At 47.2% G+C, this 24,425-nt stretch overlaps 9 protein-coding genes across 9 annotated transcripts; 8 read left to right on the top strand and 1 right to left on the bottom strand.

Moving 5' to 3' along the window:
- Nucleotides 1-340: 340 nt before the first annotated feature.
- Nucleotides 341-2,079, top strand: N7483_012046 (MRS7 family protein; the record flags this gene model as incomplete). The annotated part of the gene is made up of 4 exons (XM_057095473.1): nt 341-407; nt 473-611; nt 634-964; nt 1,033-2,079. The coding sequence occupies 4 exons, from the start codon at nt 341-343 to the stop codon at nt 2,077-2,079; spliced, it is 1,584 nt and encodes a 527-aa protein (XP_056941444.1).
- A 903-nt stretch (nt 2,080-2,982) lies between these two features.
- On the top strand, nt 2,983-3,657 carry N7483_012045 (aminoglycoside phosphotransferase family protein; the record flags this gene model as incomplete). Its single annotated transcript, XM_057095472.1, has 1 exon — nt 2,983-3,657. The coding sequence occupies one exon, from the start codon at nt 2,983-2,985 to the stop codon at nt 3,655-3,657; it is 675 nt and encodes a 224-aa protein (XP_056941443.1).
- A 1,360-nt stretch (nt 3,658-5,017) lies between these two features.
- N7483_012044 (NUDIX hydrolase) lies at nt 5,018-6,564 on the top strand (the record flags this gene model as incomplete). The annotated part of the gene is made up of 4 exons (XM_057095471.1): nt 5,018-5,201; nt 5,357-5,383; nt 5,600-5,998; nt 6,239-6,564. 4 exons carry the CDS (start codon nt 5,018-5,020, stop codon nt 6,562-6,564), a joined length of 936 nt encoding a protein of 311 aa, XP_056941442.1.
- Nucleotides 6,565-7,187: 623 nt separating this feature from the next.
- Nucleotides 7,188-8,972, top strand: N7483_012043 (uncharacterized protein; the record flags this gene model as incomplete). The annotated part of the gene is made up of 1 exon (XM_057095470.1): nt 7,188-8,972. The coding sequence occupies one exon, from the start codon at nt 7,188-7,190 to the stop codon at nt 8,970-8,972; it is 1,785 nt and encodes a 594-aa protein (XP_056941441.1).
- A 3,063-nt stretch (nt 8,973-12,035) lies between these two features.
- Nucleotides 12,036-14,422, top strand: N7483_012042 (Dynamin; the record flags this gene model as incomplete). The annotated part of the gene is made up of 7 exons (XM_057095469.1): nt 12,036-12,464; nt 12,522-12,698; nt 12,786-12,928; nt 13,029-13,119; nt 13,170-13,969; nt 14,032-14,098; nt 14,231-14,422. The coding sequence occupies 7 exons, from the start codon at nt 12,036-12,038 to the stop codon at nt 14,420-14,422; spliced, it is 1,899 nt and encodes a 632-aa protein (XP_056941440.1).
- A 581-nt stretch (nt 14,423-15,003) lies between these two features.
- Nucleotides 15,004-15,909, top strand: N7483_012041 (uncharacterized protein; the record flags this gene model as incomplete). Its single annotated transcript, XM_057095468.1, has 1 exon — nt 15,004-15,909. One exon carries the CDS (start codon nt 15,004-15,006, stop codon nt 15,907-15,909), a length of 906 nt encoding a protein of 301 aa, XP_056941439.1.
- A 2,077-nt stretch (nt 15,910-17,986) lies between these two features.
- Nucleotides 17,987-19,108, top strand: N7483_012040 (Transferase; the record flags this gene model as incomplete). Its single annotated transcript, XM_057095467.1, has 1 exon — nt 17,987-19,108. The coding sequence occupies one exon, from the start codon at nt 17,987-17,989 to the stop codon at nt 19,106-19,108; it is 1,122 nt and encodes a 373-aa protein (XP_056941438.1).
- A 482-nt stretch (nt 19,109-19,590) lies between these two features.
- ams1 (alpha-mannosidase) lies at nt 19,591-22,919 on the top strand (the record flags this gene model as incomplete). Its single annotated transcript, XM_057095466.1, has 2 exons — nt 19,591-22,247; nt 22,295-22,919. The coding sequence occupies 2 exons, from the start codon at nt 19,591-19,593 to the stop codon at nt 22,917-22,919; spliced, it is 3,282 nt and encodes a 1,093-aa protein (XP_056941437.1).
- A 270-nt stretch (nt 22,920-23,189) lies between these two features.
- Nucleotides 23,190-24,096, bottom strand: N7483_012038 (chromatin modification-related protein EAF6/MEAF6; the record flags this gene model as incomplete). Its single annotated transcript, XM_057095465.1, has 3 exons — nt 23,190-23,447; nt 23,515-23,739; nt 23,899-24,096. 3 exons carry the CDS (start codon nt 24,094-24,096, stop codon nt 23,190-23,192), a joined length of 681 nt encoding a protein of 226 aa, XP_056941436.1.
- Between the last annotated feature and the right edge of the window lie 329 nt (nt 24,097-24,425).

Genomic DNA, 24,425 nt, shown 5'->3' with positions numbered 1-24,425 from the left:
CGAAAACTTCAAAACTTGAAACCGGACTCTTTACTCCGTACTCCGTAGAAGTGGAAAGAATGGAACTGCAGATCGATCAGATTTATCTCCGTCTAGAACCTCCGACGCCGGTTTCGGTCACGTGGATCAACGTGATGGCCGGCAGCGTCACCATCTTCAACTAGGTACTCAAGTTCTCAACCTACACAATTTCATATCATCAAAACTTTTATCGTTTTATCTGATTTATTCCGCGATTGTCTTGACCTAAGTTTTCAAGACATTCAGTTGTTGCGTTGCCCGCGACCCCCTGCTCGATTCATCGGGCTTCCCTTTTCTCGCCCCAACATTATTTCCGCAAATGTCCGCCACAATGAGATCTGCTCAGTTGGTGCGCAACACCTCTGCATTGCGGCCCACATTGGCTGGTAAGATAATTCCAGATGTATTATATAGCGCCGGAATGATTTCCTGACTTTTCTTTCATATATAGCGCGTACCCGTGCGAGCGCCCTGGGCCCAGCTTCTATCGCTGCGGCGAACAGCCTCCTCCGGAATGGACGCGGTCTCCCATCCCATGTCACTGCCCTTGCGATTCTGATCCCTCAGCAGCGTGGATATGCCACTGAGCAGTCTACCTCCAACTCCTCTCAGTCATACCCCCCCTCCTGGCTTCAACGCCGAGCAAGCCAAGAAGCCTCTTCAAGATCAAGCGCAATCACAAACAGATGCTAAGTCTGCTCAACCTGAGACAGCTGCCCCCAAGGTGTCTGCTGCTGCTAAGGCTGTTGCCGTGGACTCTCCCAAGAACCTTGCTGAGGAGAAGAAGGATGCCAAGAAGTTGACTATTGGCCAGAAGATTAAGAAGGAGGTGCAGCACTACTGGGATGGCACTAAGCTGCTGGCCACAGAAGTCAAGATTAGTACTCGTCTTGCTGTGAAAATGGCGGCTGGTTACGAGCTCAGCCGTCGTGAACACCGTCAGGTAAGTCTCATTCATGGTCGATGATCATTGTTTTGAATTATTTGGGCTCATAAGGATTCTCGTAACAGCTGCAACGTACCACCAAGGATCTGGGTCGCTTGGTCCCATTCTCCGTCTTCCTTATCGTTCCTTTCGCCGAATTGCTCCTCCCCATTGCTCTGAAGATCTTCCCCAACCTTCTGCCTAGCACCTACGAGGGCCAGAAGGCCCGTGAGACCAAGGCTTTGAACTTGAGCTCCACTCGCAAGGAGGTCTCCAGCTTCCTGCGCAACACATTGCGTGAGACTGGTCTACCATTGACCGCCGCTACTGTCAAGAACGATGAGTTCACCGACTTCTTCCGCAAGATCCGTACCACTGGTGAATCCCCCTCCACCGAGGACGTCATCAAGGTCTGCAAGATCTTCAAGGATGACCTTACCCTCGACAACCTGTCTCGTCCTCAGCTGGTCGCTATCTGCCGATACATGAACCTGAACACCTTCGGCACTGACGCCATGCTGCGCTACACCATCCGTCACCGCATGCGCCAGATCAAGCGTGACGACCGCGCCATCTTCTACGAGGGTGTCGACTCTCTCTCCGTTCCCGAGCTGCAGATGGCTAGTGCCTCCCGTGGTATTCGCACACACGGTGTTTCTCCCGCCCGTCTGCGCGAGGATCTCACCATGTGGCTGGACCTCCGTCTCCAGCAGGGCGTTCCCTCCACCCTCCTCGTTCTGAGCAACGCCTACATGTACACTCAGGGTGGCAAGGAGTCCGACATGGCCTCCCAGATTGATGCTCTGAAGTCTGTTCTCTCCAGTATCCCCGAGGAACTGTTCCACGAGATCGAGCTCGAGGTTCACAATGCCGAGGGCGCTGCTACTAACAAGCAGCGTCTTGAGGTTATCAAGGAGCAGGAAGAGCTGATCGAAGAGGAGAGCGAGCAACAAGGTCAGGGCGAGGACAATGTTGCCGCGCCTAAGGATATCGAAGATATAGATGAGAAGGAGGAAGCTCGCATTGAGGCTTCTTCTACTACCAACGGCGAGAAGCAATCTACCGAAGCTACCGAGGCCATGGCTGAGGGAGCTAAGGCTGAGCAGACCTCCAAGAAGAGCGAAAGCTCGTAAGTTTAATGACTAGGTTTTTATTCTTTCATTTTGTTTGGGGGTTGTTTGTTTGTGCTACCATATAGATTCTATTATTCTCTGATCTCATTTTGTCCCTTCGGCTCTCGCCCATTGTGTTACTTTTACCTATGTTGATATAGACCCTCATCCCTCTTCATCTCATCCCTCATCCTGTTCTCCTTGTCTCCTCCATTTTGCTTGTTGTCCTGATCTCGACGTCTTCTGCTGATCTGTTCGATCACACTTTCTTTTCTCCTGGCTTTCTACTCATCCGATGGTGTGCAATGATGCCTATCTGCATGGCATGACTGATTGTTTTTGGGAATATGTTTGGAAGAAGTGGCTATGACGTGGTGCTCAGAGCAAAAGCCATGTACTGATATACAATCCACATGATGCATTCTTGAATCCTTTCAAGTTCTCGTAATATACTCATCGTAATATAGCTACTAGTACATAATAGGTACTGCCCGAGTTAGGGATCTATTCGGGCATCAATTATAGTGACCTGTTAGGCTAGCGAGCGGGGAAATCACATCCGCATACTACTAGTACTAGTATGATCGTAACATGTGCACAGAGCTCATAGTAGCAATCGTGAACCTCGATCGTCAATAAATTTGAACTTGAATACAATATATCAACTTAGATTGTGTCTCATTCAAGTTATTGAGACTGACATAGAGTCTGATTGAAGGTCCGAGAAGAGCGGTGACGACATACATGCAATATCCCTGCAATCAATCCCAACTCTTTTCAATTACCTTCAAGTTTCCCTTCCCAAGTCCAATCATGACAGAAGACGCCAAGTGCGTTGCATGTGGATCGTCCACCGAAAAACAAAAAATGCTGCTCCTATGAAAGCCACGTGAATTTATTATCCGGTGCAGGTAAACGAGGCACATGGTCCATAGGCTCAGATGTGATAATGGAAGAACGACAAGACGGCTGTCCCAAACCGAAGTGAAAACCCTGAAGTTCCTTGAGAATTATCCCAAAATCTCCGTTCCAAAAGTACTCCGCGACTGGGTCGACAGTGATGGACGATACTTCGCGCTCACGGAGCGAATGAAAGGACAGACACTCGATGAGGTCTGGTCTTCGTTATCGGAAACCCAAAAGAATTCTATCGCAGATGAAGTTGTCGCTGTTCGCAGAAATCTTCGATCAATTACCTCGAATGCCATTCAAGATGTTGATCGGAATGCCACTAGGATCTGGTTACTTTGCTATGATTTATTTGATTCTGTACCTTATGGTCCTTTTCACTCTGATGAGTTATGGGATGCAATAAGTAACAGTCTTCAGAGATATGGGATGCATGTGCCGTCACTTCAAGTTCCGAAAAAAGTACTGGATGATATGAAGAAACGGATGCCAAAATGTGAGCCCTATGTTTTGACCCATTGTGATCTCAATGTGTGTAATATCATGGTTCAAGATGGCAAGTTGGTTGGTATTCTGGACTGGGAATATGCAGCATTCCTACCCATCTGGCATGAATATGTCTCTACTTTGTGGGTATGGACGGATGATGATTGTGAGTGGAAGAAGTTAGTAACCTTCAGGAGCGGATGAAGGTCCATGGGGATGGGTATGAGGATGCGAAGGAGTTTTGGTGGGCTTTGAGTTCTTTAAAGAAATATCCGGAGCTGGATGAGCAAGGTCATGAGCTTTTTGAGAAACTTCAACTTGAAGTTTGTGATGAAGATTGAGAGAATTTTCAATGTTGATACTTGTCTGATAATATGGATGGTTCTTAACTCCATGGGCATTCAAATGTTGATTTTTGAGTACTTAGTTGAACATGACTTGAAACTACTCTCAATACTACTAACAGACTTGAGAATACTAGTATTCTTAATAGTACTACCTAAATGATACTATCATAGAATACTTGAAGTTACTCAATGCTGCTAGTAGGCGATATCGCACTAGTAAATTCCACCATATTCATCCCGCACAGGTAACATTTGAACTGTTCCAAGGTTAACATACCAACTCGAAACACTGCAGGATTCTTTGGTATTATCTATATCAAACCACTAATGAATTCAACTAAAGATTTATAATTAGATCTCAGAGTTATTATTTTAGATTGAAACCATCTCGCGGCAATGATATCATTAGTCACCAGCCCCCAACCTCGGCAAGCAACATTCCCAGTACTCGGTAGAACAACCGCTTTCTGCCCCCGCAAACTGCAACTCTAGTCATATTTCACCATTGCCTAGCTAGGAAATCTTTCTGATCCTTTTAGATCCAACATTCACTCTGCCGGATCACATTGGCTTCATTTTGCCGATTTGAATGACCCCCAGTCATTCCACACCTCTCATTGCAAAGGTATAGTACCTGCGTTGACAGGTACTACCATGTGGAGACGTCAACATCGATTGACCCAGCATATTCGCCCCATTTACAAACTTCTAAGCCTTCCAAGCCCTGTCGGTTGTAGCTTACTCTACTATCGGGGTCTTTATTGCAGTACAGTGAGGAACGCCTGTGTTTCTACTATGGCTCCACTTAATCAAGTTTCATTGGTACGTGCTTGATTTTTCATTGTATACTGTTTATGTGTGTCCTTTGAGAAGAGAGGTTGGCCAGTTGTTGGATGCATCGAGTTTGATGCTTCATGCCTCTAGCTGTGTCTACCCGTGACGACGTGGCTTTACAGAATCAAGACCCACGTTATGCCCGAACTGGTCACTTTTCTCGTCGGCTATTTCATTATGAAACTCCAGACATGAGTCTTTGGTCTTGACCTATCTTTCCACATGTTTGAGTCTATATTTGAGTTCAGCCTTTAGCCCCACAGTTCGTCGTGAGGTATCACATTCATGGTTCATGAAGAGGGGTTGGACGTCTATCCCCGTGGATGTCCAACCCTTTTCAGCGAACATAAACAGGAGGCTGAACCAACCCGTGTCGCGTGGCAATGTACCCAACGAGACAACTTGGGACTGGTGGAGAGTCACTGGTGTTACAGAATGTAGAAACTGCATCCGACGGAAGACTGATCGAAACTAGGAAGCGATTAATCGACTTCGAGACTATGTTCCTCCACCAACAGCTTACAACGATGTTCCGCTTTCTAGACGAGCAGCAGTATTATTGTTGCTGTATGCCGACCAAAAAGGAGACCTGAGGATTGTGATTACAATTCGGGCTAAGACATTGAGTTCGTGTATGCATCCCTTTCTCTTGGTTCCGACAGAGCTATCCTTGATTCCTGTATGACATGTGGATTGTGGATTCCGCTAACTTTACGTTGTAGATGCAGGAGATGCGGCTTTACCAGGAGGTGAGTTATAGATATTTTCTTCTCAAATTTATTACCCAAGGAAAAGGAAATCAATCAGTAGGGCCATCATTAATTTGATGATCAACCTATCAACCTCAAGGGGTAGATCCCATCTGAGGCCTGAAAAAGCAAAATCCAAGACACGAGCCTAATGGACATGGCCTGTGCAACCATGATCACCACAGATGTAGGTGGAACCTCCCTAATGTTAATCAGGCCGAGCAGATACACTTTCAGAGACACCGTTCCAGACCGCACGCCGCGAAGCATGGGAGGAAATCGGTCTCCCTGGGATTGATCAACCATTGCCCCGCCCATTCACCGTCGAACATCTCTGCGAGTTACCGGCCAATCTAGCCAGAACTGAGCTAGTGGTCCGGCCATGCGTGGCTTTATTACACTCTTTTGATCCACAAACCGGGGAGAATGCGGATCCCGAAGTTTCGCTGATTCCAAAGCTGGATGCTCGGGAGGTCGCTGCTGTTTTTACAGCGCCATTTCATAATTTCTTATCGACGCGTGATGAGGAAAATGGTTTGAATGCAGTGTCCTCTGAGGAACCCTCAAAATGGTATCGTGGTTCCTGGAGGACGTGGCATAATTCTGACTGGCGGAGTATGTTTTCCTTTTCAATTCTTGATTCTCCCTTCCAACGGTTCATCCACGCAGTGGACCTGTCAATAAGGCTCCACTCTGTTTGTTCCAATATTGGACAGAAATGGAATATGTCCGAGCCATGTTTTTGCTTGAAGACGAGAAAAGATCATAGCTTATTGGCCCGATTCTACATTTCCAGCTCCATTTTCTACTTATTATTGATTTTACTTTTCTAAATCACACGCTAACTATCACTAGTGCACCAATTCTTTGTTCGCGCCAATAATCCTCCCATCCATCCTTCTCCCCAAAATGAAAAGCAGAAAAAGGCAGTGGAGCAGCTTGTGGAACAAGAAGAGAGTGGACAAGTCCAACGGTATCGGGTATTCGGCATGACAGCACGCATGATTGTAGATGCAGCGCGAGTCGCATACCAGCAGGAACCGGAGTTTGAACATAATAGCCACTTTGGCGACGAGGCTATGATCACTAACCTGAGGCGTTTAGGCCGATTAAGTGCTGTGAGGCGTGCCTCAGATCAATTGACTCGGGAGACTATGGAAAAGGCAGCCAAACTTAGTTAGATTTGGGCCTGCAGGAGTTCGTTAGTCTGGGCTTTGTACCTATACATCTAAAATATTACTTGATGTAGTTTAGTTTCTTCCTTTTTCCCCTCCACTTGCACATGTGGTATCTTATGAGGGTGTTCCACTTGGTCTACTGTTAGGGGTTGGGGTCGAAAAACCTTCATGGGGATCCTGGTTAGATTGTTAATTCCAATGAATCTTAATGAATCACGATGATCTTCTATGTATAGTAAGCTGAGTAACATCAAATGATTGGATTCGGGGTTTATTATGGGTTTTCCTTTTTCATGAAGGGGGCCGTGTATATGGGGGGGACTTACCACTGGCATCCATAGATGGTCAAGTTCCAGTGCAGATCTTCTTCTGGCCCCAAAATTCAAAATGTTTCTTTTTTTATGTGGATCTTACCAAAAATATCCTGGCCCCTCGCGTTGTGTCCGTGCACAAATGACGCTCATGGCTGATCAGTCATGTATGTTCTCTACGCTTTTTATTGACCTGGATCCCCTCTGCTTGGATGTGATTCCCTCTCTCTCTATTAACAAAGAAAAGAAAGATCTAGGCTTGTGTGGCCAACTATAATCTTCTATATTTCTTTGTCCATCATGGTATCTACAAACATGGCATCTGTTTCTCACACACCTTCTCGACAGTCTCCTTCATTAGAAGGCTTAGAACAAGTCGTCCCTCCAAGAGTCATGTCTATTACTGCCCACCGTTCCGAGATCACAATCAACAAACCTCTCACCAAATCATATACGGGAGACAGTCTAAAGGCACCAAGTGAATCATCCTCAGCCATGTACAGTGATTCCAGTGAGACGGCGAGCAGCTACGATGACAGCAATTATGGCACTCCCGCCGACTTGTCAGACTCAATAGCGAGTTATCTTCCCATCTTAGTGCGGACGGGATCGGATGACTTCACAGGCCTGTTGGATCTTCCGGCCCCCACTGATGGGCTGAAAGACAGCTCACCAATTTCCCCACTTCCCTACATTCACCCGCTCTCACTTTCACCAAGAACGGAAGAAGAGACGGATACTATTCCTATCGCGGGCCCTCCCAGCCCCTTCAATATCGACATTTCCACCAGTATCTTCGGCACTGCCCCAAGAAAAAATACCGCGAACCCTAACCATCTCACCGCTGTAACCGACCTGCGATTCAACGATTCTGACTCTCGGGCCTCCTCCCCCAGTCTAAGCCCGACCGACGTGGGGCTCGCTGATGATGAGGATCCTGACAACTCCACCGCTACCAGCCCCATAGATATTGATGCATCATCTGTGATTCTCGGTACATCTGCCCACTACGGCCGTCCATTACAATGGAAGGAACCAAATGTGGAAGGGCGAACCTCGCACACTAGTCATTATTTCCGAGAAAAGAAGTGGGATCTTTTCCCTGAACTGGGGCCTTCTCCATCCCAGACTTCCGGTCGCGAGAGTCCTGGACACCCCAAGGAAGGTCGCTTGAACGTCACTGCGAAACAACCAAAATGGTACTCGATGAATATGGGCCGGAAATCGGGTGTGCGCCAATCCTTTATGACTTATGTTAATAAGATCTCCCACCACTCCGAGGAAAAGGACAAGCGGGAGAAACATGAGATGAAGGAGCCGCAGGAGAGTCCGGTTGAGGTACCTCGAGTTCACTCACGACGGTTCACTGGTCCCATGGGTCCATTGAACACACGCACAACCGACCCTATCCGTGAAGACGACGAGGAAGAAGAGGCACAGGAGCTGGATGAGTTCCACGCTCAACTACTTACCAGCTCAACCTCGACCTCCAATTTCCATGCAGACGAGTCGCGCAATGCACGGGAAAGAAAATCCGCATTCCCTTCCTCAACTCCTCGCAAACACAGCTCTGTCTCATGGCAACTGCCATCTAAGAATAAGACACGCGCTTCACAACCTCCACCAGTAATCAAATCCTCTCAACCCACATCAGCGATGAAGTCTCGACCTCCATCTGCTATGAAATCACCACCATCAGCAATGAGGAGCCCCATGTCTCCGTCTTCAGAAGCCAAGAAACACAGTTCCGTTAGCTGGCAATTACCAGCGAAGAACAGCGTGCGTGCTTCACAACCTGCACCTGCACCGGCACCACTCAAGACAAATAAGAGACCTGAATCTACTCCCGTTCGCGTACGACCCGCGTCATCAAGACCAACTACTCAACAGCCCAAGCGATCAACCTTTGCAGCCCTCCCCGCCTTACAGACTGGTGCTTTTGGCGGAGGGAAAAAGAAATCCAATTTGGAGAATGAAGCTGAACGTCGTCGTGAGGAGATTAGAGGTCGAATTAAGTTTGTTGGCTCGGTGAATCCACACCTTTGCAAGCCACAGAAAGATCCGTGGTCTCCACTGCAAAGTGGCATCGTCCCTTTTTAATAATTCTTTCCCTTCATTTTTATTCTTGATTATACTTGATGTTTTATGACTTTCATGATACTCCCGCCGGATCTTTCCGCGTGCTTCTATTTTGTTTCATTATACCTGGTGGATTGGATTTGGACATTCTTTAAAGACTTTACTCCATTGAGCGATTTTTCTTTTTGCCTTTACAAGATTGTTGAATATTATGCTTGAGCTGGACTCGAGCTCTTCAATTTGAAAATTGGATTTTGATATTTCTCTTTTCACTATTTTCCTTATGAATGCTTGCAATTTAGACATGAATATTAATCTTGCTGCTTCGAACATATCGTACGCAGAGTTAACTTGAAATTGGAGAACGTTCATCCTATTCTGGGCATACCTCGTATTTTTATTCTATCGTTTTCATCCATCGCACCGAGCATAAATGATATTTACAACTCGAAATAACTCCATTCAGACCAGTCTGATTTCAATTGCCCTCCACTGCACCACGCCCTCCGACCCAGTTAGAATTTAGCTACGCATGCCACTCATTTAGTCTTTTGTCGCTCGTCCCATTCAAAACTACGAGAGCTTGCAAGCTCTAGTGGCAAGTGTCACACCGCAATATTCTAGTCTCAAATGGTTGCAATACTCTCAAGCCACCTCGGGAGAACTGCAAAGTCATGTCAATGGATCTACATGTCATCCCGACGATCCTCGGTATTCCAACCCATAATTACCTTCACTTGCTACTTTCAAGCAACACCAAGCTTTTCGCCCGACCTCTCTGCATAGAATGCACACATGCGGAAGGCCCGCTTTTCACAGAATCCAACCATGCATACATTTGCCACCGATTTAGGGCTGTTTCAACTAGAGGTATTTTCTCCGCAAGAAGAATAGCTTGGCTATATGGGGTTAACACTTGCCACTTTGTCGATCTGCGGAGCTTAATGCTTAGGGCTATGCATGGTCAGACTCCGTCCCTATTGGGACTTTGGTTTGTTCTGCACTGTATGTCAACTGGTAGAGGTAGAGGTACATAGGACCTCCAGGGCTGGGGAGATCGACAAGAAGTGGAAATCCTCAGGTTGATGATGTGGATGTCGGGGAATTAATATTCCAAGGTTTCAGATCGGGTATATTGATTCGAATGCACTCACTATTACTTGTATGATGGATGAGGTCTATCTATGTACATGAGCCTCTCCGCATACCCAAACCTCAAGCTATCCGACAACACCATTCTCATCCAAACTTACCCAATAAAAGTATCCGGTATAATCATGGATATCATTCTGAAAAAAATCTAGAACTTCAGGAATCTCTCTTCATAGTACCTCCCATACCAACCTATCTGACACTGGCAGTCAGCTTATCCTTCATTTACCAGATTAGTTCATATGAGCACAAATATCCAGACGACACTGACTCATCAAGGAAAATGCAACTGTGGAAGGTGTTGCGGTACATTCATCTGGATATCAACTCATCAAGTCTAGCGCGTGGGGCCTGAATTGCGAGGAATTTCCTAATTAGGTATCCATGCGAGTCAAGAGGCAAATCGATCCTGGAGGATGCACGGGATTGAAGGATTTCTGTGGATCATGGCGCAATCGAGACTTCATTGAAAGTGGACTCCACGTGGGTCTAGCTCAACAGTGCTTTTGTCTTCATGATAACTGTTGAATTTTGGAGGCTAGCACATATGTAAGATGTACTTGGAGTCCGTAGTTAACTGCCATATATCTTATGCTAGGAAGAAGGTGGAGATTAGGAGGTAGTGACCTGGGGAGTGGAAGTCACATTATATGACTGATCATAACTCAAAACCCTTGTGATTGCAAGTTCTTTCTTTCTTCGGTCTGTCTCATCTTCTCCAGGTTTAGGACAGCCCCGGGGAAGGTGTAGTTTTAGCCCAGTGTGTGTGTGCATATCTGTGAATATGTGCGTGTGTATTTGCAGATATGGCAGTTCTTCAACTATATTAATGCTTGAGTGCGTGGTGAAGTCTAAAAAGTGTGTGTAGATGAGTTAGAGCTAACCTTGGAATGAATATATGAGAATTGAAAAAAGAGTCTCTTATAGAGACTGCTTTTTATTGTATAGAGGATATCAAAGTGCTCAAATGCTCAGGTTTTTGATTCGCTGCTATAGCCTCTCATGCTCGGCTGAACGAACAACTCTCAGTCGTTTTCTGTGATCGGACTCTGCTGGCAAAGAGGATCCATAAACTCCAATTGCCTGCAAATACTGAGAGTCAAGATGATGAACGATGAGCTAAAGTGCACCAATGTATATGATTGGAGACAGTTTGACCTCAACTCCCTTCAAGAATTGTGTCTAGGAGACCACACATGTGCATGCATTCTTTCGGGCAGATGTTCAAATCGGACTCCAAATAGTGGCCAGGTGAAAGCTCTGACTCCGGGCAGAACAGAATACGCCAACACTTAGTTGAAACAATCTCATCTCCTTATCTCTTTATATGCAAATTGGTTCTTTTTCTTCTAGAAAGAACCACCTGGGCAGTCAGGCTGGGTTGGGACGGCCTATAATCCATTCATCGGCGTATGCATCATGATCTATGGGTGAATCTCAACTTGCAGAACATGACATCAGATATAATACTGCTTTAGAGAAGAGACTGGAATTTATCAATTCTACTAGGATTAGGAGAAAGTGACAAGGTATGTTATAGAGTTTGTACTTTCTTCAGGTCAAAACCTTTGGGGTGTATTGAGTAGTGCCTATAGAGGTGTGCAGAGATGTGAAGATATGTGAAGAGATGTTTCTGAGACTTGAGATGCCTACTCAGGTGAGTATTTGATAGAAAGCTTGTAATGTTTGAATTCTAGGTGAGAAATCAAAATCAGGCAGAAATTCGAACTTCCCATTTAGTATGTCGACGCGTCTATATTGTTATCGAAAAACCATTTCACTTCTTCCTCCTTTCTTTCTCCTTTTCTCACCCCTCTACTTACCCAAACACTTCCTCACCCTTCCCTTGACGTGTGTTTGCGTATTATTCCCACCTTTTACACTAACTCATTCTTCCCTTGACTTATGCTCCTCTCATTGTGACTCGGACCAATGCCAAAGTACGGACCAGTGAAGATAACCAACAACACCATCATGGATGAAGCCCATGATGCTACCCTGGCTGAGGTTGCCTTGGCTGATCCAATCTTGCTAGGTAAGATTGACAAACTGTTTGCCTGCAATGTCGGTGAATACATCAGCCTTCCCCAGCTTGTTGCTGTCGGTGATCAATCTAGTGGCAAGAGTTCAGTCCTTGAAGGCCTGACAGGCTTGATTTTCCCTCGCGATAGTGGTCTCTGCACACAATTTGCAACTCAAATTATCTTTCGCCGCATGAAAAACCTGGACCGTCGCGAAATCTCAGCTAGCATCATACCGGACCTAAGCGTCATGCCAGAGCAAGAACACAAGTTGCGAGCGTGGAGTGCATCGGGTACTCATACAATGACAGCATCCGGATTTTCCAAAATGATGCAAGAGGTAATCATATACCCAGCCCCGTTGACAACTTGAACTGAAAAGTACTGACTTATCAAGGTTCACGACTTAATGGGTCTTTCGACCCGTTCTGGCGATAGCGAACCCACTTTCTCCAACAGCGTGCCGCGGCTTGAAATCTGTGGTCCGGATGAGGATCATCTCAGTGTGATCGATGTTCCTGGAATTTTCAAGAATACTACTATGGGCTCCACGACAAAGGCAGACATGGTCCTTGTGCGCAGCATGGTTGAATGATACATGAAAAATCCTCGCTCAATCATGTTGACTGTCGTCCCAGCCAACGTGGATATTGCTACACAGGAGATCATTGAGATGGCCCATGAATTGGACCCAACTGGCGCTCGGACTCTTGGAATCATGACGAAACCTGACCTTGTTGACAAAGGTGCCGAAGATAAAGTGATAGATCTGATTGAGAATGGAAGTACGACTGGACAGCTTGGGTGGGTTCTCCTTCGCAATCTCGGACAGAAGGAGATGCAAGATGGTTTGGCAGACCGGGACTTAAAAGGAAAAGTCGTTCCACTCAATGACCACTTGGAGCCGTGTCTCAAGCGACAACTATGGCATCAGTACGCTGCGAGCCCGACTGAAGGAGCTTCTTACTTCCAATGTTCGCCGGGTTTTCCCTGAAGTAGGTCACCCCTCCCATTATGCGGTGAAAGCTTTCTAACCTTGACCTAGGTACGTGTCGAACTCTCCAAAAAACTGAAGGAAGCCACCAAGGCTCTCGACGCTCTTGGGATTGAGCGTCATTCGGCAGAACAACAGAGAAGAATTCTTTTGGACATTGTCGCCGATTTCCAGAGTATCACCCGACATGCCCTATCTACAGATTACGGCTCAACCGATATCTTCAACAACGAGGAACTACGCCTGGCTACCATGATCTCCACCCGAAATTCCAGGTTTTCTAAAGACATGGCAATTCGGGGTCACGAATACAACTTTGTCTCCGGTAATGTAGATAGTGAGGACGAGCAACAAAAACAGTCAAAAGAGAACGGGAAGCTCATTCTGTCATATGATGCTACAATTTTCAAGTCTGACGCGAGTCGAAAGCTCCCAGATTTTCCTGATATTCAGGAAATACTTGAAAGTCCCAAGCTTGTGCCAGCTCCTCGTTCCTTTGGAATTCATACCTGGACTGACCAGGTGTACAGTAGCTCCAGGGGCTTTGAAATTGGGACGTTCAATCCCACAATTGTGTCGACTCTGTTCAAGCAACAGACTGCGAAATGGCCATCAATTGGAATGGGCTACATTAGTGATATTATCATCATCCTTCACCAATTTATTGTTCGAATTCTTGATACCATCTGTGTTGATAAAGGCATAGCTGCCAGTATCATTTCTCTGATTATGGACGAACTGACAGACCGTTATCGTCTGGCCCAAGAGCGGGTCAAGTTCCTCCTCACTGTTGAGCGCGAGGGTACCCTCATGACCATGAATCACTACTTGAATGACAATTTGCAAAGATGGTATGAGTGGATTGACTATCCATCTGTTTTTAAGAGCTCTAACTAACAATGCAATCTAATAGTTGTCAGAATCGCCTTTGTGCTGCAATGGCATTGTTGACCCTCCAAGACTCCAAATACGGGGAAGTTGTTCGATTAAACGATCTTGATCAACATCACCATATGAGCAATAAATCCCACACTGTTAATGACATCCATGATATCTTGGAGTAATACTACAAGGTGGCTCGGAAAAGATTTGTCGACTGTGTCTGTATGCAGGCCGCCGACTACTACCTGATTACCGGACCGCAGACACCTATCAATCTCCTCTCTCCGACCTGGGTCAATGATCTATCTAGCAATAAGCTCAGGGGGATTGCGGGTGAAAACGCGAACATTTTACGCAAGAGGCACCAGTTGCGAAAGCAGATTGAAGATCTTGAGGCTGGGAAGAAGGTTCTTGCGAGTTGATTTGATTTTGTGACGGATTGATTGACAGTGATTTCAAGTTATTCAGATGTGTGGATGTGGAATTGCAGGCTTTTGATAATGTATGAGAAGAGAGGAATCTTGTATTTTTATTCTTTGTACTATTAAAGGAATCTCCTTCAGCTCAAGATGCTTATTGTTTGAATTAGGTAGACCAAAGTAGATAGATCATTAGTAGACCATCCCGATCATTTTGCCTACTAGCCTGCATAAACATTGGACTGATTAGTTTCTTATTTTGAACTATCAAACAATGCTCATAGGTAGTGCTGCCTAACAGATATCTCTCACACTATTGTCTTTTTCTTCCCCACTATCGTATTTTGATCGTCTTTTCATTCTGAACAACCGTCTTTCGATCGTCTTTTTCTTCCACACCATCGTCTTTTGATGGTCTTTCCGTTCTGAGCAACCGTCTTTTGATCATTTTCTTGCTCTGGACCATCGTATTTTGATCGTCTTTTCGTTATGAACCATCGTCTTTCGATCGTCTTTTCGCTCTATATACCCTCCCTTTGTTCCACAACATTGGTATTTTTGACCTCCAGCGCAAACAAATCATCATGCAGACTCCAATTCGCCTCCTCCCATCTTTAATGCAGGAGCTTCAGGCTTTGGCAGACTGCCGAGGCCAACCATACGCACATCAATCCGCTCTCCTAGTCCGCTGGGAAACCGACAGAAGCAACGCGAGAGCCGATGTGGCAGCTATGACTGACTTGCTCGATACAAATTTTGGTATCCAGTCCAACGTCCACGTCATACCAAGAAGAGGCCAATCCTTCACGTGGGACCTCGTAGCGAAGATTTTGGAGCTGCGAAAGACCGACCATGATCTCCAGGAGCCCACACTTTTCATTTTCTATTATGCTGGCGATGCAGGTGTGCCAATGGGAGATGCTAGTTTGCAGCCCTCTCTGGAAAATGAAGGAAGTGAGAATTTCGCTCTGGAAAATGAAGGGAATTACATCCCATGGTCAGCGATCAATGACGCATTGTGCAGCAAAGGCAACAAAGACTCAGATGTCTTGGTGATCCTTGATTCTCCTTTTGGAGATCGTCACAATGATCTCCACGGAACGACCGAGCTTCTTGCTGCCTGCAGAGGTGCCCATTACCGGAGAATGACCCCGATCTCCTTCACCCTGAGAATCCGGCATGCAGTCCACTCATTAAAGGGGGACAGAAAAAGCATGACCATGAACGACCTATTTGCAGCACTTGAAGATCAGCACTTGAGAGTGCGACCCTTCAGCACTGCCCCGAGCGGCAAATCTCCTATTTTGCTGACGTTTAAGCAAGAGACAAGCCCATCAACCCCAGTCAGGGTTCCACCTATCCCCCAGAACGTCATCGTTAAGCTGACAATCCCTGACACAACCGATGGGCTCTCGAGCTTCCGTCAGGCAATTCAGGAGTTGCCGGAGAATATGAAGGTGGATGTCCTTGCTGCCTACCAGGCCGATTAATTTTTCCTCTGTCCACCTCTTAGTGGTCAGACAGTCAATGAGAAAAGTTCCGAAAGCGAGTTCCATTCTACAATTAGTTTGCAGTACATCCCGTAAGGTCAACTGGTAAAGTGAGGCAACCAGCTTAACTAGCAAATGGTTGAAGGGCATATGCCTCAAATGGTAGCCGCTTAGACATGATTCAAATAAAACCTGGCCTACCGAAGGGACATCTGATGAAATCATCCTTAGAATTGAAGGAATATCATGATCTAAGTGAATGATATTCAAATGTTCTCAGCTGGAAATGAATTTCCAAAAACATTTGAATGTCAGCGGAAGGTGCTTGGGGAAGGGAAAGAAGAAGGTGCCGTGGAAGGCGATATCTACACAGGGAGAACGGGGCCTATGGTCCTATCTGTTCTAACGAAAAACCTTCAAATGAAAGAAAGGTTCTTCATAGTCTCTACAAGATCATCAGGGACGGTGAGATGCTGCCCTTGGGGATTCTTGCAGGCTTGATAGAAACCACAGCGCCCTAGCCTGCAGACAAAGTGCAAGCCACCTGGCACCTCTTTATCAGCGCCTGCTCTTTGTCTCTTGCTCGAGGCTTGACAGTAACAGGAAGGATTAGACACATCATTGCCACGGTGGTCAGCGAAGCAAAGGAAATTATTGCAAGTGTCGCATTTGTAGAAGGGCCGTCCAGCGTTTCCTTTCCCGTTGAATTCTCCAGTAGTTCTCCTGGTGCCAGATTGGCCACATAGGTGACATGGGGGAGGATGTTGTGGAGGTGGTGCAAGTTGAATAGGCATCAAGCTTAATAGATTGAGAGCATCGGTAACCTACACATCAATCTTTAATATCAGCCAGGTTCCACGGAAAGATAGGTAGTGGCCTTACTGCGAGTATCTGGTCTGGATCCATGAGTTTGGGTTTTGCGACTATTATGGGCTGCTGGTGATACGGGGTACTGGAGAAGTTGAAATGGTAGGAGTGGCTTTGGAAGAAAATGTGCGAGATAAGTAGGATTATATCACCTTTGAAGGATGAGACTAGGTACTTCTAAGACTAATCCTTTTTGGACCCAGGTGGACGTGTTGAGAGTATGAGGAAATTAATGTGGGGGTGATATGACATAGGGACTCATATGCATCTTCCAAGGTTGACTTGATGATCCAATCATGATCATTGCATAGCCACTCCAAGGCTTCAAGTTGAAAGATGTCGTGGAATAATAGTGGGTAAGATACTACTAGGAGGTACCTTTGATTCGGGGCACCCGGGGTGCAGATTTCTAGCATCAAACACTGACAGATACCTAGGTCGGGATTTACGTATGAAACGATTAAATAGAATCCAGTACCCAACCTTGAAACACAGTGGTATCCAATGGATGCGACTTTGATGCCTAATCCTATATTTCTCATTCTTTGCCTCCAGTGTGTTAATGAATTTCCGGGCAAACGCTCTTCTAACATTGATTCAAAGGTTCCAGGAGCGCCAGACATACTAGGGCAAACACCAATACCATTTTCATATCACCCAACAGCCCTACCCGGGCAAAAAATGGCAAATGCAATCATTGTCGTTATGGTCGTAGGAGCCGCTAATCTTGGCTCAGCTGCGGCCCTTTTTATTCATCAAGGACTCGACTCCGAGGTCAAGTGCTCAGCCTCCAACTTCTTCCTAATGCAGCTGAAGCTACTGGCACAGCGGTGCCCTCGCTGAAGTCCCATAGTCGGGACTGGGGTTGATTCTGGAGGTACTATGTTACCATTACCGTAGCAGCTGTGACGCCTGGAGTCACGTCAGCCTTGGCAGGCGTAAAAATCACCGAAAGAGACTCTGCTGGGCCTGTTGATATTTCTGCTGCGGTACTTTTGCTGCACCGGGCGGCTATTGCAGAGCCCTGGACCCGCAAGACTCACCTTGAGTCCTTGACTCACGCTGATGAAGTGGGTCTCTTAGGCCCGAGCGGCCGAGCCTGTGAATCTAATTTGGGAAGTTTCTAGGCCGACCATCCCTCCCCCTAAGGTTCTTATAAGATTACAGGACTTGTACTTGGAAGGACACCCTCGAAGGTAGCGAGAAGAAAATGGTGACATCAATGGAAATCGAGAATGATGTCCTGGACATACTGGGTCAGCAGCCAGGGATGCACAAGCTGTACACCCAAATATGCTCCATCTACGCTGTACCAGACTCGTCAAATTTCGACACGATCATCAATACTTTGAGGAATGGACTCGATGAATTGACTGAGTCAATTCCCTGGCTCGCCGGAGAGGTTATAAATGAGGGCGCGAGTGAAAGAAATACTGGCGTCTATAAGATCATCCGTACGGAAAGGATCCCACTCATCGTCAAAGATCACCAACAAGATACCTCTGCGCCTACAATGAACGCTCTCCGAGAATCCAACTTTCCTATATCGATGCTTCATGAAAACATTATCGCGCCATGTTTGACTATCAACTTACCTGGGAATACTGTCGGGTTAGCGGCTCACTCCGCGCCTGTCTTTGCCGTCCAGGCTAATTTCATCACTGGTGGCCTCATTCTTACTTTTGTCGGACAGCACGATGTTATGGACATGACAGGCCAAGACGCTATCATTGAGTGGCTGGACAATATCTGCCATGGAACACCACTTACTCAAGAGGATATCTCGATTGGTAACATGGACCGAACCAAAACGGTATCTCTCTTTGGGGATGACTACAAGCCTGGTCCTGAGTTAGATGAACAAATGATCCGGCCACCTCCAGCAGAACTGGATGTATCATCGACACCTACAACGCCTGCCCCGTCAACATGGGCGTATATAACGTTCTCCGTGACCGCTCTGGAATCCCTGAAGATCGACGCAACAAAAACGATGACTCTCCCATCTGGATTCATCTCTACAGACGATGCACTCTGTGCTTTTATTTGGAAATGCGTTTCCCGCGCCCGAATTCCCTGCCTGGCACCCAATACAAAGTCCTCTTTTGCACGCGCTGTGGACATCCGTCAAAGAATGGGACTTCCTACTTCATACCCAGGGATGTTCCAAAACATGACCTACCAGCATGATACACTACAATCACTAGCAGAGAAACCACTTGGCGTTATAGCCTCAGAGTTTCGCCGACAATTAGATCCCAAAGTCCGGGATCTGGTCTATAATGCTCGGGAAGCCGGAGGTAGTTCGAAGACCGGGGTTTATGCCTTTTGAAAGTTTGTTATATTTTATGCCAAGGTCATCGAATGGGGAAATGGCCGTTGCAATTTGTTTGAGGGACGAGGACTGGATGCGTTTGAGAGCTGATGAGGAGTTTGGAAAGTATGCAAAGTATGTTGGGTGATAATTTGGAGAGAGCCCTAGAGAGCTGCATAAAACGTGATCTAAAACTTTCATCTACTTCTACCATGAAAATTACATACCACGAAGACCAGCTGTAGGATAGAGAATTATATCGTTCCAGGGGTGAGATGTTGACATGAATGAGCTGTGTGTGTGCAGATCAGTTTCCCCGCTGATCATAATGCCACACTCGAGTAACATTGAACCTCGTCAACTCCGCATTCCATTACGTCTCCGCATTTGGAATCTCCTCTCTCACATCTATTTCCAAGTCCTTCTCTCTTCACAAGTACACGACACTTTTCCCATTTTCAATTTCGAGTCCATTTAACATCCCCAGATAAATACTCGTCATGGGTGGAGAAGCCCCGCATCTTGCCCCCACAGCTTCCAAGGGCATCCCCATACTAGCGGATCGCCCGGTCGGCCAACGGATCACGAAGCTCTACACCGACCGATTGAAACAGTTTACCGCAACAGGCCAGTATGAAGGCCAAAACCTGGTCTCGAAGTATTTCGAAGCAGTCAACTCAGACGAAGACCATGTCAAGTTATCCGTATACTCGGTTCCCGACCTACAGCGGCCCACCTTCGAGGAAGCAACGTCCCATGAATTCAAGCCCACTCATATCGGAGCATCCTTTGGACCTAGCTGGTCGACTCATTGGTTCCGGATCAAGCTGACCGTGCCAGCGGATATGCGTAAGAAGGAACGATTGGAGTTCCACTGGGATGCCAATAATGAGGGCATGGTGTGGACGGAGAATGGCCACCCGCTTCAAGGTCTGACTGGAGGCGGCGAGCGAGTCGAATGGATCATCCCCGATGCGTGGCGTGATGGTAGAGAGCACACATTCTACATCGAGATGGCATGTAACGGCATGTTTGGAAATGCCCCTGGGGGTGATTCTATCCAGCCTCCCAGGCCGGATAAATACTACCAGCTGAGCATGGCCCGTATCACTGCTGTTAATTTGGAGGCACGGGCACTCTACTATGATTTCTGGATCATAGGCGATGCGGCTCGTGAGTTCCCCGGTAACTCATGGGAGGCACATGAGGCCAACGTAATTGGTAATGCCATGATCGATGCTTTCATTGCAGGCGATGGAAGCCAAGAGTCTATTCTTGAAGCTCGCAAGATCGGCCAGAAATATCTTGGTGAGAAAGTAGATTCTGCGGAGGTCTACAAGGCGGATACCAATCCATATGTATACGCTATCGGCCACTGCCACATTGACACTTGCTGGTTGTGGCCTTGGGCCGAGACTAAGCGTAAGGTCGCGCGATCGTGGTCGAACCAGTGCGACTTGATGGATCGATATCCAGAACATAGATTCACTGTCTCTCAGGCTCAGCAGTTTAAATGGCTGCACAAGTATTACCCGACCGTCTTCGATCGTGTGAAGCGCTGGGTGCGAAAGGGCCACTTCCAACCGATTGGTGGAAGCTGGGTTGAGCACGATACCAACATGCCTAGTGGTGAATCCCTAGTGCGACAGTTTCTGTACGGACAGCGGCTGTTTGAAACTTATTTCGGGAAACGATGTACTACATTCTGGCTACCCGACACTTTTGGATACTCTACACAAATTCCCCAGATCTGCCGACTGGCTGGAATGAGTCGTTTCTTCACACAGAAGCTCAGTTGGAACAATATCAACAACTTCCCGCACACCACCTTCCAATGGGTTGCTCTGGATGGCAGCCAGGTTGTATGTCACATGCCGCCCTCGGAGACATATACTGCTTCAGCCCATTTCGGCGATGTCAAACGCAGTATCTCGCAACACAAGTCCATGGATACGGACAAGTCTTCTCTACTGGTGTTCGGCAAGGGAGATGGTGGTGGTGGTCCCACTTTCGAACATCTTGAGAAACTCCGCCGATGCCGCGGTCTCAGTGATAAAGTCGGGACTCTCCCACGTGTAAAGATGGGTGATTCGGTCGACGACTTCTTTGACAAGCTGGAGGCCAAAGCAGCCAGTGGCACTGAGTTCGCAACTTGGTACGGTGAGCTTTATTTTGAGCTTCATCGTGGCACATATACCACGCAGGCAAACAATAAGCGCAACAACCGCAAGTCGGAGTTCTTGTTGCGGGAGATTGAGCTGCTGGCCACGTTAGCTACACTCAGTGGCTCAGATGATGCCTACAGATACCCCAAAGAAGAGATTGATCAAATGTGGGAAGGTACTCTGCTTTGTCAGTTCCATGATTGTTTGCCAGGTAGCTCCATCGAGATGTGCTACGATGACTCTGACGAGCTCTACGCTGGAATCTTCAAGACCGGTGCTAAGCTGCGCCAGGATGCGCTTGCTGCGCTTGGAGTAAGCCATACCGCTGGCAAGAAGGACTTGGTGATTCTCAACACTCTTCCTTGGACTCGCTCCGAGGTTGTCAAGATTCCTCAATCTTTAATCACTGCAAATGGGTCGAAATACGCCCTCGTTGATGGCTCTACTGGAGTAGTCTCGTGCAAGTCTGTTGACTTCAAGACTACAAATGCTGTGACTGTCGCTGAAACAAGCCCCGGTATCTTCCGTCTGGCCAATGGCAAGCTGCGAGTTGATGTCCAGGATGGTGTCATCACATCCTTGTTTGACCTTGAAGCAAAGAGAGAAGTTATTGCACCTGGTGGCAAGGGTGGCCAGCTGGTCATTTTCGATGACAAGCCTCTTTACTGGCAGGCCTGGGATGTTGAAGTCTTCCACTTGGATTCACGAAAGGAACTCCCTCGCAGCAAGACCGTCATCGCTGAGAATGATCCCCATCGAGTCAGCCTGGTGACGGAGACTAAAATCAGTGACAAGAGTTGGATCAAGACCACTATCAGTCTTTCCGCGTCAGTTTCATCCGAACCCTCATTCGTCGAGTTTGAGAGCGAGGTAGAATGGCAGGAAACCATGAAGTTCCTGAAGGTCGAGTTTCCAGTCGATATCACCAACACCGAGGCATCCTACGAGACTCAATATGGAATCATTCGTCGCCCGACTCACTATAATACAAGGTACGTCTACTCACCTTTTTCCCAAGATAGAATACTAATTGTTACAGCTGGGACATGGCCAAGTTCGAAGTGTGTTGCCACAAATGGGCCGATCTATCAGAGAACGGATACGGTGTCTCCATTCTCAACGACTCTAAGTACGGCTTCGCGACATGTGGAAACCTCATGCGCCTCTCGTTGCTCCGTGCCCCGAAGGCTCCAGATGCTCATGCGGATATGGGCCGCCATCACATTCGCTATGCTATCTTCCCCCACGCTGGCGCCCTGGACGAGCGCACAATCCGTGCAGGATACAACTTCAACCACCCGCTCGCAGTTGAAGAGGCTAGCTCGCAGATTGCCACAAGCCAGGCTGCATTCAAGAGCCTGTCTATTCACGGTGGCTCGTCTATCATCCTAGATGTTGTGAAACGCGGCGAAGATGATGAAGATGTTAGTGTGGGTGGACTCCCTATCCGTCCTGGTAAGAGCGTGATCCTGCGTTCCTACGAGTCGCTTGGTGGTAAGGCTCGAGGAACCATTCGCAGTACCCTTCCTGTGAAACGGATCTGGAAATGCAATATCTTGGAGGATGATGGAGAGGAGCTCGAGATTCAGGAAACGGACGAGGGAATTGCAGTTGATATTGAACTGAGGGCTTTTGAGGTCGCTACTTTCCGCTTGCAGCTGTAATGCTAATCTATCAGTCTCTCATTAACACTTAGCTACTGTTCATAGTCTACCAAGAAGTCTCATAAACATGTCTCCATCGATCCAATAGTTCCATAATTGTATATGGCATTCAGCGTAGCCTGGCCTTGATAATTCGTGATGTACATGATGCGCAAAAATAGACCTTTTCCCACTGCGCCAGCTTCACAACTCCTAGTTGAAAAGTGATAATAAATCCATCCCAAACTCCTACCGTGAAAAAATTGTAATAGCGACTTGAAAGTCCTCTCACTAGTCACGTCCGTAACTAATTTTCAACCGCTTAACAGGAGGTTTATCCCCATCATCAGAGAACTCCTCCGTCTGGTTCTTCCCCTTGGTATTCTTCGATCCGCCAGACTTCTTCTTATTCTTCGAAGACACAGATGCGTTCTTAGCGGATGCAGACGCACCGTTGCTATTTGTAGAGAGTGCGTTGCCACCCGCAGTGGAAGTAGGTGTAGCAGCATGGGAAGGCGTGGTTTGTGCAGACGAGGGACCTGGTGAATCCTATTCAATCATATCAGTTACCGCTCTCTCGCAATTCCAGGTGTAATATTTTTGGAGCGCTCCATACCAACATGTAGCTCGCCGAACTTCGCGAGAAAACCCGATCCGAATCCGTCACTTGAGCCTTGCGGCGCGCTCCAACACCAGACCCAATACCCAGCCCTGAAGCACCAAGACTGGATGTATTGGCTGAGCCCTTGATGTAGTTATCGAATCCTTTGATGATGTTCCCAGCGGTTGTCTCTTCGAGGTAGGATTGTTCAAAGCGAAAGATTTGGTCTTCGAGTTGGGCCTGAAAGATAGTCGGTCAGTACGGGTACAAAGAGATAAACTGGATTCAGTTCGAAAGGGAAATAGGCGCCATCGCTAGCCAGTAGGCCCAATTCTTTGATCGATGCCTTCAGTCGCAATGACGCGCTGTGGCAGACGACGACTCGGGACTCGGACTCACCATGCTCTTGTCCATCAGTCGCTTCTTCGCCAATGTATCTCTGAGCTCTCGCCGTAACTTCTCGTAATATGGTAGCCCTCGATTGGCGGTGTTCTGCTCGTTCGGCGCATTGGGTGCTCCTGCTGTTGCGCCGCTTGCTGGTGCACCCGGCGCGCTGGTCGCGGGTGCTGTTGTTGGGGCGGAGGCCGTTTCCGCCATGACGAGTGAAATGAGACCAGTGGTGGAGTGAAAGTATCACGATGTGTTTATTCCCAACGTAGTGGCGATCGTGTGGAAAGCTGAGAGCCAGTAGGCGGAATTTAGTAGAATGCGGCTTGAACTGGACGCTGTGAAGCTGGACTGGAGGTCTTATCGGACGTGTTTGCATAGTTTGCATTGGCAGCGTATCTCATGATCCCGCCTCATGTTTACTTCCCGAGGACAGTTAGTACTACCTTCATTTTAGACAGGACTTAGTCAGTGATATCTCCTTGTACTTCATCTTCATCTTCGGCGATTTCTTCTTCTTTATTTAGCATATCTGCTGT

This window comes from Penicillium malachiteum (assembly GCF_028827825.1).
Source record: "Penicillium malachiteum strain IBT 17515 chromosome Unknown utg000005l:1.0-9002435.0:326005.0-9005861.0, whole genome shotgun sequence".
Lineage (NCBI taxonomy): Eukaryota > Fungi > Ascomycota > Eurotiomycetes > Eurotiales > Aspergillaceae > Penicillium > Penicillium malachiteum.
The sequence above is the reverse complement of the archived record's forward strand: the minus strand, read 5'-3'. Positions and strand labels throughout refer to the sequence as shown.